At 38.1% G+C, this 11,978-nt stretch overlaps 1 protein-coding gene across 10 annotated transcripts in view; it reads right to left on the reverse strand.

The window, feature by feature from the left end:
* Positions 1–1,134: 1,134 nt before the first annotated feature.
* The window catches only part of ankrd12.S (ankyrin repeat domain 12 S homeolog), a 57,721-nt gene continuing 46,877 nt past the window's right edge, over positions 1,135–11,978 (reverse strand). For 8 of the 10 annotated variants that reach the window (XM_018268760.2, XM_018268757.2, XM_018268758.2 and 5 more), the window contains 5 exons: positions 8,423–11,978; positions 6,434–6,532; positions 5,248–5,391; positions 4,570–4,665; positions 1,135–2,543 (listed from right to left, as the gene is read on the reverse strand). The exon at positions 8,423–11,978 is cut by the window's right edge and continues 1,000 nt beyond it. In XM_018268760.2, the coding sequence (XP_018124249.1) occupies positions 2,358–2,543; positions 4,570–4,665; positions 5,248–5,391; positions 6,434–6,532; positions 8,423–11,978 (4,081 nt within the window). In that variant the 3' untranslated portion in view covers positions 1,135–2,357. Of the gene's footprint in view, positions 2,544–4,569; positions 4,666–5,247; positions 5,392–6,433; positions 6,533–7,968; positions 8,295–8,357 lie in introns of those variants that run through there. The other 2 variants (XM_018268764.2, XR_005962288.1) reach the window with 2 other exon arrangements.

Genomic DNA, 11,978 nt, shown 5'->3' on the forward strand with positions numbered 1-11,978 from the left:
TCATTTGGTCTCCTTTATAGTCTACTGTCCTTCTCTCAGATCCTTCCCATTTCTCTACTCCGCTGAACAATTCTCTAGCCCAGTGACCCCCGACCAGTGGCTTGCGAGGAGCATGTTGCTCTCCAACCCCTTGGATGTTGCTCCCAGTGGCCTCAAAGCAGGAGCTTATTTTTGAATTCCTGGCTTGAAGGCAAGATTTTGTTGCATGAAATCAGGTGTACTGCCAAACAGAGCCTCCTGTAAATTGATAGGCCACATAGGGGCTACCAAATGGCCAATCGCAGCCCTTATTAAGCACTCCAGGATAATTTGCATGCATGCATTGCTCCCCAACTCCTTTGATATCTAAATTTAGCTCACAGGACAAAAAAAATTGGTGACCCCAACTATCCTATTCCCTTTGCATCTAACTTAAACCCCTTATAACCTATTTCTCCATCTGTTCCATGTCCCTCTCTATTCCTTCTGCTCATCCCTTCTTTTCGATTCTCTACTCCCTCCTCCTCCCTTTTCTATCCTTCAGCTTTCTCCTCAGCCACCTTCACAGTTCTCTCTTCTTTCCCATTCTCTGCGGTTATACCGTTCTCTTCCCCTGCTCTGTTTTTTGTCATTGCCCTTGTTTCACTCCTCATACTTTTTCCGTTAACCCTCCACAGAGCAGTTGTGCTTTTCAGTTTTTATATCCAGATTTTTTTATAATTAAAAAGCGTCTTGGCTTTTAATGCAACAGAGGATCATTTTAAATGGGGCGCACTGTTGTAGCTTGTTGTGTGGCTGCAGAATTAAATTGTCAAATTTCTGGCACTTGCACAAAATAAATGTGTCGCATGCAAAGTGCTTGCTTCTTTGCACAGATGCACTTCATGGTGATTGGGCAGATGCAAAAGATTCACCTCCAGTGCTGCAGTCATGTACATAACCCTGCATTAGTGAATGAGACATGACTGCAGCAGCAAACCATATGGTGACAATGACTGTATCTACAAGAAGAAATCATCATGGTCCCCAGTTTGTTCAATGTAAACATTCTCTGTACATGGTAAAATACAAACCTCAAACTGAGGCAGCGGATGGGAAAGACAGCAAATTCAACATCAAGCTTGCCAAGAAGAAAACAACAAAAACACATATACATTCTGAACAGGACCAATAAAATTTATTAAAACAACATATTTACAGAAATATATACAAACTTTAAGTAAATATTAAAATAGAACATTTACAATTTTAGAATTTCATTCAAAGGCGGCTTTTTAAAAATAGGCCAACTTGAGTCCAATGTCTTGACAAGTAGCTTTCCTTATTTTTTTTTTTAAAGTTTTTTTCCCCTAAGGTTTAAACAAAAAACATTATCTGCATGAAAGTTTATCGACAGCAGGCTAAAATTAAATTTGTTTTGGGGTTTTTAACCCTCCTGGTGCCATTGGACATTGTAGCATGATGCATGCTCTTAGTGGCACTCAGCTGGTTAATGAAAGCAAATGTAAATAGAGTCACTGTAGTAAAAGAGTGGAGCATGCAATACCTTGTAGTCAGGCTGTCTCAGGCCCTGATCATGCTTCTACTTGCAACATTGACACATACATCACTTTACAAATAAAAACAAAAGACAACTTTGGTCCAAAAAAAAAAAAAAAAACATCCGACGTAAAACAGCTTACACATAAAATATCTAGGGTTTGTACAATTTCAACATTTAATTACAATACTATTTACAAATGCACATTTTATATATAAAATAAGTTATTTAAAATAAGACAATATTACATCTGTTCAAATTACACGCGGAATCTTCCTACATTGCAAAGGATTTAGAGCACTTAAAGTTTTCAGAGCACTAGTATCATGTAACATGTAACCCTTGTTGGAGAGCGGGGATAGAATATCCATTGCGCTTCTGCCGATTCCTGTGGCACTGAACTGCCATACACTGGCGTGCAAAGCACTTCATGCACCACTAATAGCAGGGGGAGAAGTGCAACGGTGTTGTGCATCTTAAAGTTAATTCTATTTGTAGCATGGCTGCTTTTCTGGTGCAGATTCCTGCGCTGCAGATTATCCCCTTTCCACCAACAGTAGCTAGAAGTGCAATGTAAGGTGACCGGGCAACTTACCAGCACAATTTTTGTCCTTGTTTAAAAAATGGCCTTATTTAAATGCCAGAAATTCCCGCATTTGCACATGCATGGGTTTGGCTTCATAAGAGCTGAAGGCTGTGTGCTCTTGACCTTCCGACATCCTTAGAGAAACATTTCTTATGTTAGAAGAGGCATGGCCTTAAATTGCGGTACATGATCCAATTTCTGCAGCCTTGCTTACTGAGGAAGTCTTTTAAATAGCTGCAGAATGTGACATTGTCATATAGGTGTCAATTCAAAATCATCATTGACTTCCACTAAAGGGACATAAAATTCTTGGATTTCATATATGCTGACAGATTTGTATGCAGCGGGATCAAGTTCCTGGAGTTTGAGTTGCCATTCCAATCTCTGAACTGCGTTTAGTGCTGCCGCCTCGTGTTGCTGTCTCATGAGAAGGCATGTCTGCAAAAACAATGGCACTTGTAAGTAAGGCAGGAAAAGTACTGAATGCTTTTTTTTTTTTATTATTTCATACTGGTATGGGAGCTGTTATCCAGAATGCTTGGGACCTGGGGTTATTCGGATAACGTATCTTTCTGTAATTTGGATTGTCATACCTCATATGAAAATAGAAAATCATGTAAAGAATAAGGATTAAATACATTTTAGTTTGGATTAAGTACAAGGTACTGTCTTATTATTCCTACAGAGAAAAAGGAAATCATTTTTAAAAATTTGGATTATTTGGATAAAATGGAGTCTATGGGAGATGACCTTCCTGGATAACTGGTTTCCGGATCCCATACCTGTATTAGAATCGTATCCGTCACCAGTTACACAGAAGTACTATCCATTAAAAGAACAAATAAAAAACAAAGAGAATAAATGGTGCCCTTTTATAGCGTAATACTTTCCTAAAGCTTAATTTAATACCAAAAAAATCTTACAGGCAATAAAATTCACTACTGTAAAGAGGCCAAATAAGACAAACAAAACCTCCCCACAAGGGCCCACTCAAACATCTACCTTAGTGCTCAAAAAATCAGATACATGAGACATATATAAATGTAACCAAAATAAGAGCGAATAAATGTAAAACTGTTCAAAGTGATTGGGGCGGCTGTTTAGATTCCTCCAGATCAGCCTGATTTGGCCCAGTGTGTGGGGCCAGCTTAACTTGGCAGAAGAGACAGACAGTGCTGAACTGTTTTTATTTCCTTGTTTAGTGCAAACACAAACACCATAGATGGTTCTTCGTTATATAAAGGTTAAAAGTAGGGATGCACCGAATCCAGGATTAGGTTCGTGATTCTGCCATTTTCAGCAGGATTCGGCTGAATCCTTCTGCCGGGCAGAACCAAATCCTAATTTGCATATGTAAATTAGGGGTGGGAAGGGAAATCGTGTGACTTTTTGTTACAAAACAAGGAAGTAAAAATAGTTTCCCCTTCTCACCCCTAATTTGCATATGCAAATTAGGATTCAGATTCGTACAGTATAAGGCTGAACCTCTCGCAAAGGATTTGGGGGTTTCGGGTGAATCCAAAATAGTATATTCGGTGCATCCTGAGTTAAAAATATGTTCAGCACAAGCCCTATGTTTTAAAGGGATGGGGGGGGAGTATATAGTTCCTTTAAGGGAGCTAACATACAGGCAGATTTAGTCGCCTGACGACTAATCGCCTCTTCTGCGGGGCGACAAGCTCCCCCAACTGCCTTCACCCTGCTATAATGAGAAAATGCCAGCGCCAATGCACTCGCAGCTCTTCGATTTCCGAAATCGCCTGAAGTTTCCTCGTGAGGCAACTTTCTAAATCGAAGTGCCTCGAGTTCATTGGCGCTGGCGTTTCCTCATTATAGCAGGCAGAAGGCAGTTCGGGGAGATTGTCGCCCCGCAGAAGAGGCGATTAGTCGCCAGGTGACTAAATCTCCCCGTGTGCTAGCTCCCTAAGGGCAAAGTAATATCACCCACACTAGATCTCCTCCAGCGTGGATGCCGAATGGCAGTGGATTGGCATGTTCCCCCAAATGTACCCACATTAAACATTCAGCGCTTATACTCTGAAGTCTTGAGTTGGTATTAGTTGTTCTTGATTGCAGCTGCCCTTCACTGATTCACTCTGCTGGACTCTCCAATATAAAACAAATCTCTGTAGACAAATGCAAAATGGATACTATGGCGCAGTACCCTTGGTGTAACCTACCTGAAGAGTCATTATTCTAACCAAGTTTTAAAAAAAATTAACACAGCACAGTGTGTTGCTCCTGGCACTTTAAATTATAATTAATCAAGGGTACTACTATTAATAAATTGATTTTGCAATTTCCTACAGAGATTCAGTTGTCAATTATGTATATTTAACAATTGAATGTTTTTTAAAAAACAAAAAACACTGATGAAATATGTCATTTTGACATTTAGAACTAGAATTACAAACACAATTTAAATATCAAGGGTACAAAGCACACACACACAAAAAAAACTTACTTTTAGTTTATCAAATTTATCATCAACATCTTGCAGCCAAGACATGAACTGCCTCGCGTTAAAACGATCTCGCACGGATGCTTTACCATCCTCTGTCTTTAAGGAAAGAAACAAAACCAGTATATTAGAAACAACACATGCGAGTGAGCAGTAGATAAAAGAATGCGGCCAGTGGTAAAATGACAAAAATAACATTGATCATTAAAAATCACTTGTCAATGGGTGTTTTGACTTGCCTCCATAAAATGATTTTATATTTAAAAGCTTTGTGAAAAAGAAAGCTCAAGCCTTACTACAAAACAGAAATCAACAACAGAAGCTTTATGCTAAAGCCAATGGCAGAATTCGTCACCATATTTATGAATGAGGAATGCACTGCCTTAAATACGTGTGACAGTGAGACAAACAGGGGTGCTTGGACTATAGCGTTTTTTCTGCTCGATGACTGTGTAGACCAGAACACCCCATTTGCCTTGGAGCAAAGGGAGTGAGTTGAAAAACACATTTTGCAGCGCATGGAACTTTTCATATGGGTTTAGCCCTAGAGGCTGTGCACAAAAGAATTACAGGAAGTTATGGCCGACAAGGACAAAAAAAGTGTAATGTTCTATACATGGCCTTTAAACATTCCATATAATATTTCAGAACATGTCTCTTTAGCAGCTTTAGCCGGTTTACCTGAGACTCTTGTGGAACGTTATACACCTCTGCATCCAGCAACACCGTGCATGCACTGAATGGAAGGGACTGGTTGGCCAGGGTTCTTGCTGCTCTGTAATGGACACGCAAAACTTCTTGCTCGTTAGACACAATGAGCTTCTCCTGATCGCACAAGTTCAAAAAAAAGCATATGGTTAAAAGTTGTTAAAGGGATTCTGTCATGATTTTTATGATGTTGTTTTATTTCTAAATTACACTGCAAATAATTCACTCTACAATATACCATTTTATTCCTGAACAAACAAGTGTATTTTCTTTTTACTTGTAACATTGGTGTGTAGGCAGCTATCTCAGATAATTGTGCCTGGTCATGTGCTTTCAGAAAGAGTCAGCACTTTAGGGTGGTATTGCTTTCTGGCAGGCTGTTTCTCCAACTCAATGTAACTGAATGCGTTGCAGTGGGACCTGGATTTTACTATTGAGTGCTGTTCTTAGATCTACCAGGCAGCTGTTATCTTGTGTTAGGGAGCTGCTATCTGGTTACCTTCCCATTGTTCTGTTGTTAGGCTGCTGTGGGGGGGAGGGGTGATATCACTCCAACTTGTAGTAAAGAGTGACTGTTTATCCAAGTACAAGTTACTAGACTGGGTGCAGCTGGGAAACAGACAACATGTCTAGCCCCATGTCAGATTTCAAAATTAAATATAAAAAAAATGCTCTTTTGAGAAACTAATTTTAGTGCAGAATTCTGCTGGAGCAGCACTATTATCTGATACATTTCCCATGACAATATCCCTTTAAGTAAACTGAACTTTATCCTAATATAGGATTAATGCAACAACATCAAACGATCAGGTTTCTTTCTAGAAGGGTGAAATATCTGCATCTGAAGGACTGGTATGTCTGAATTTAAATTGCACAACTTTTTCATTCACGCACACAAAATCATTTTTATCTTTTATTGTCCCAGTGCTTTGAGACATTACAGTAAGTTAAAGGCCAGTATAGGGTTGCCACCTCACCCATTTAAAACTGAACACATATGGAATCCACAGCCTGCATGCCTAATTAGCATTTAGATTTAACATCAACCCAATCTCTCTCCTCGTCTGCCTGTCTGCAGTTAACAAGTGGATCCCACTGGTTAGTACAAGGACTACAACTTTGATAGAATGAAAGAAGATGCAGTGTGCACAGCTGTTACCCTTTCAATGCTGTGCTGTAACCGAAGTTTCATTCGAACAACCTCTTGCTGGCGAAAGAGCTCCTTCAGTGGTTCTGCGAGAGATGGAGGAGGTGTAATCTGAAAGCCAACATAATTTATTCATATCATTACTAAACTAGCCAAATTAGTAGTGTTGCTAATAAAAATCACACAGAGTATTGTAACTGCATTCTAAAGTTGCTTTCCTCAACAAAGGAATGCTCTGCACCATTTCAGTTGAAGTCTAGGGATTCAAGTGCTTTGTGCTCCTGTGATCAATAGAATCCAAATTTATGTGAATGCTGCCATAGCAACTATCAAATAAAATCACAGATATGTACAAGGCCTTATGGATAATCCCCTTGCATAAAGGACTCCAGCTAACAAAACAGTCACAACAAATGGCGAATGACTGAAGATATATGCTTGTAATCTAATCTACCTTGCAAGGACCAAACATGGAGTAGCTTTAGTTTCCCGGTTTAGCTCAAGAAGCAACAAAAAATAGATACAACCGTCACAACAAAGGGTGAGTAGAGGAAGCTGTATAGTTGTAATCTAATCTACCTCGTAAAATACCTACAGATATTTTGAGTGAAAAAGGGCAGAGCAGGAACTATGCAGTGATTGGAACACTTGCAGAAGCACAAAAGGAGGTAACTGTCTTTGGTGAATATAAATGATGCTGGTTACCCCCAGAGCTGTTATTACTGTTAAATCAGGTGTAGGTAAAGGTCCTCTTTTTATCCTTATTGTGTTTGGTTCCTCCAACAGAGTATAGGAGCCGCCACTTCTCCTTATCTTCATAAATCAAAATCACCACTCTGGAGAACCAGTATACTCAATCAAGTGATTCTTTATTTGGTAGCACTACATGTTTCGGATCTATCTGATCCTTCCTCAGGAAGGATCAGATAGATCCGAAACATGTAGTGCTACCAAATAAAGAATCACTTGATTGAGTATACTGTTATTACGGTTACAATTACATGCAATTGTCAGCTCTGTTCTCAATACTATATATTATATATATATATAATATATATATATAATATATAATATATATATATAATATATATATATATATATTATATATATATATATATATATATATATATATATATATATATATATATATATATATATATATATATATATATATATATATATATATATATATATATATATATAGTTAACTTGCACTATGTTATAGAATTACTAATTCCAAGCAACTTTTCAATTGGTCTGTTTTTTTTTTCAAATGAGGGTCACTGACCCCATCTAAAAAACAATTTTTTTATATTCAGACCCTCTTCTGTTCATATTCCAGTCTATTATTCAAATCAAGGCAAAGTTGCTAGGGTAATTTGGACCCTAGCAAGCAGATAGCTGCTAAAATGTCAAACTGGAGAGCTGCTGAATAAAAAGGGGAAATAACTCAAAAAACACATAAAAAATGGAAACTATTTGCAAATTGTCTCAGACTATCAATATCTACATCATACTTAAGGTTAATTTAAAGGTGAACAACCCCTTTAAAGGGATAACATTGCTGTTTTATTTAGAAGATTGAGCTTTTCACATGGAATGAAGAGGGGACTGATGCTTTTTGATGCATAATATACAGAAAAATGGCTGAAAAAATGGGAAATTGGAGAGCAGTTGTATTGTAGCTATTAAAGTTCTTAATTAGAGTGTTGGCTCTATGGGGCAGGGATCTCCTGCATCTTAACATTTAATTTAACTGTAGTTTGTATTTATTATTGTAATGACCGGGTTGTTCTATTAATGTATTGTTCTGCTGTACAGAGCTGTGTACATAAATAAAAATATACATACACATCCATCTCAAAGAATTAGGCTAGTACACATGCCATAGGGAACCCATTTCAAGAACAAATATACATAAATCCTCGGGTTCTGCTATTTGGCAAAGAAATACAATGTCAAAGCAGAAATACATTTTTAAAAAAAAGTATTTTAACTTACAGTTGGAATACAGAGTTTGCTGAAAGGATTTCCATCCAAAAGGTATGACCCATTGAAGGTCACATATTCATCATAGAATTGCGGTGCTTGTGGAATAACACTACACAGCATTTTACGTCTTTCCTCTACTTTCCTTCTTATATGTAGATACTCAAAATATGGATTTGCCCTTTCTGTTTGGTATGGTTGAATGTCATCCAGTTTTAATGAGTCAACAACAGCTGCCAGAGATTGCTGCGTTTTTTCCTTTGCTTGCATTACAGAGGAATTGGCAAGTCCAGGTTGAGAAGCACGAGCCATCTTTCTTTTGCGTGGATGATGCACTTGCACATCATCATCATCTTCTGTCAGGCGTATCCTCCCTCTCAAAGACATAGACTCAACGGTCTCCTTATCAGAGGAATGAAAATAATTTGTCTGGACCTGCTTATTCTGGTTAGCCAACATGTTGGCTCGATTTCTTGTAATTCTTTGTGGAATTTCTTGCTGCTCTGCCTTTTCCTCAGCATTCTCCTCTGCCTCCATCTTGGCAGACTGGCTAAAATTTTGCACATCTTGACCTTGCTGAGGGAGCAAACTATCCATAATGGACAAAAGACAATGTGGTTGCTCAGTTTTAGGAGATTCATTTGTGTGGACAGAACATTCTTGAGGAATGACTTGTTGGTCTGGACTATCTTTAGTTATTTCTGTAGTTTCACAACCTTTAACCACATCAGCATCACTTTTAACATCAATTAATGTGGAGGAAGGAGCACTTTCTATAATGAATTTGTCTTGTTTTGGTGTGGACTCACTGTCAGCTATATTATCCTGTACAGTTCTCTCCTCAAAATCTGGGTTACTTAAAGAAATATCTGTATTTATTTCTGTGCTAACCTGCATGGCCTCATCACCCTCACTTGGTATGCCTCCTACGTTTGCATCCGTCAGTACAATTTTTATGCTTTCAATTGTCGGAGAATTTACATTGGATTCTGAAGAACACAAAGATCTGTCTTCTGTTTGAATGAGTTTAACTTCAGATACAGTCTCACCTGCCTTGACAAAGCTAGAGTTGGCACAATGACTTTGCTCTTCCTTTACATTAGCGTGTACTTGTTTATAATGGATTGGTGGGTCGGTGTTTGAGAAGCAGAGTGGGTCTGACACTGTGGTATTTACAACAAAATTACTTTGTGTTTGTGGAGGCAAAACAGGGCATTGCTGAATTACAGGAGGTGTGTTTTCTTCTCTGGAACTTAACATTTCTTGACATGGTTGGTTTTCTGAAAGGACTGGAGCATCATTTTCACTGCAAGACAACTTTGCATGTTCACATTCAAAAGCAACAGGGGTGGCAATCTGTGTTACAGGTGACTCAGTCCCACTTTGAAGACAACTTCCCTCAGAAGCCTGTGTTGATGGACTAATGAAACTTTCATCCAAAGCATGTTTGCTAAACGATAAAGATTTTTTACAACTTACAGGTAGATAAGTGCTATTATGTGTGTCCTTCTCCGATGCAGGCAATACTTCTGGTTTTGGAGAAACACACCTATTTGGTGTCATTTTTACAGAGGATGGCACTTCTGGTATATTATTTTCCAACATTTGTGTGGGCTTTACTTGATCAACCAAGGCAGCGGGCATACTGCACCTCCGTACTTCTACAACTGGCCTGCATTCACCGATCGCCAATTTTACATCCTCTACAGACGCTGACCTGAAATAACCTGGTAGAAGTCTATTTGTCACAAGTGGTTTAACTCGATCAGGCAACTCTGCAATGCTGTCTAAATCTCTGTCATGTGTGGCTGGTGACTTGGCAGTAGGTAAAAATGGAGACTGTGAAAAGGCCATTTGGGAGTCAGATCCTTCTAAAGCAAAGTCCGAGTCATATTCTGTTGTAGGCCTTGGTGTAGTCACAGATGCATGACAAGATTCCTCCGAGCTAGCAACAGAAATCATAGATACAGACCGCGAGCATAGGCCTGTTTTTTCACTCTCTGATCTAGGCGACCTTGTTATATTACTATTTTCTAAAATTAAAAGGGTCTTCCCTGAAGCGGTCAAGTTCTTTGCATCAACTGAATTGGATCTGCAACTTGTGGCCTCTTTCAGTGATTTCTCTTTTGTGTATACATCGGATAGTTCAGAACTTTTTGATCTTGTTAGCTCTTTATTTTTGGATGGAGTTGGTGAATGTTTTATTTTTTCTTTTATTTTAGTAAGTTCTACACTATTCCGGTGCCTTAGTCTTTCCTTTTGTTTTATTTTTTCTTTATGCTTCTTGTGCCACTGTTCTATTTCAAGGTCTTTGAGGCTTAGCATCCTTTCAAAACTAGTTTTCATGAGATCATCATTGACCAGCCTTTTTTCTTTTGGCCTGGTGTCTTTTGAGGACTGCAATTTAGATTTGCATTTTTCTGCTTCAGAATCTTTAGGTTTCAACTTTGGAATATTTGTCTGTGTTTTGTCTTTATGCTTGTCCCTTTCTTTATATCGATCAATGTCTTTTTCCTTGTCTTTCCTGTCCTTTTCTTTATGTTCGGGAACCTTTTGCTGCTCCTCTTTTAGCTTTTCCTTTACTACAGCAGGCTTTTCATGAAGTATTTTACTGCCATCAGTGTTACCACTTTGTTTGCGCTCTTCTTGAACATGCTTGTCGCTTGCACCAGCATAATAGTCTACTTCCCTTGATTTCTTTCTGAATTCCTTCTCTCTACGTTTAGTTTTATCTGCTCTGCTTGATTCTGAATCTTTTTCAGCATGCTTGGGTTTTCTATCTGTGCAAAGTTTGTGCTCTCCAAGATGCTTGTCCTTTTCATTCCGGTCTTTTCTGTCTTTGGATTTGTCATCGTTTTTTTTGCCGACAGCTGAAGTCCTAATTTTATCGCTTTCCTTTTGAAGCTTATCTGGGGATTGCAGGTGTGATTTAGATTTGTCTGTATTTTCTGGCATTTCTACTTTTTCTCTTTCAGATTTGTGATCTGATTTTGCCTTCTTCTCTTTATCAGTGCTTTTCTTTTCTAAGTCCCTCTCCTTTAGCGCAGATCGTTTTTCACTTTTTTCTTTCCCTTCCTTAAATGCTTTTTCTGCATCTGTCTCTTTATCAATTTGTAATGACTCTTCTTTTACAGATATATTTAATGGGACAAATTTAGTCTCTTTTTCTTTTACCAAATGAAGACCGTTTGCATCACTATTACAATCTTTTCCCTTTTCTTCTTTTTGAGTGTTTTCTTGATCCAATTTTGATGGCTCCTCTTCTCCATCCTTAACATTTTCTAGCAAGATGTGATTCTCTCTGTCTAAATGGTCTTCCTTTGCTGGTGATTTTTCCAGTTTCACTTTTTTCTCAGATAAGGTGTTCTTTGAATCCATAATTAAAAACTCCTCATCATTTTCATCACTTTTAAAAAAGTTTTCTTTCCAGAATTCTCTGTCAAATTCTATTTGTCTTTGAATGTTTCTATTGTTTCCTGTATGCTTGGTTCTGTCATTTTCATCTGGATCTTTTCTGGACTTTTCTTTTTCCTTTTCTTTATGTTTAATTTTGTGTTTTTTTACTATT

The sequence above is a fragment of the Xenopus laevis genome, chromosome 6S, assembly GCF_017654675.1.
Source record: "Xenopus laevis strain J_2021 chromosome 6S, Xenopus_laevis_v10.1, whole genome shotgun sequence".
Taxonomy (NCBI): Eukaryota; Metazoa; Chordata; class Amphibia; order Anura; family Pipidae; genus Xenopus; species Xenopus laevis.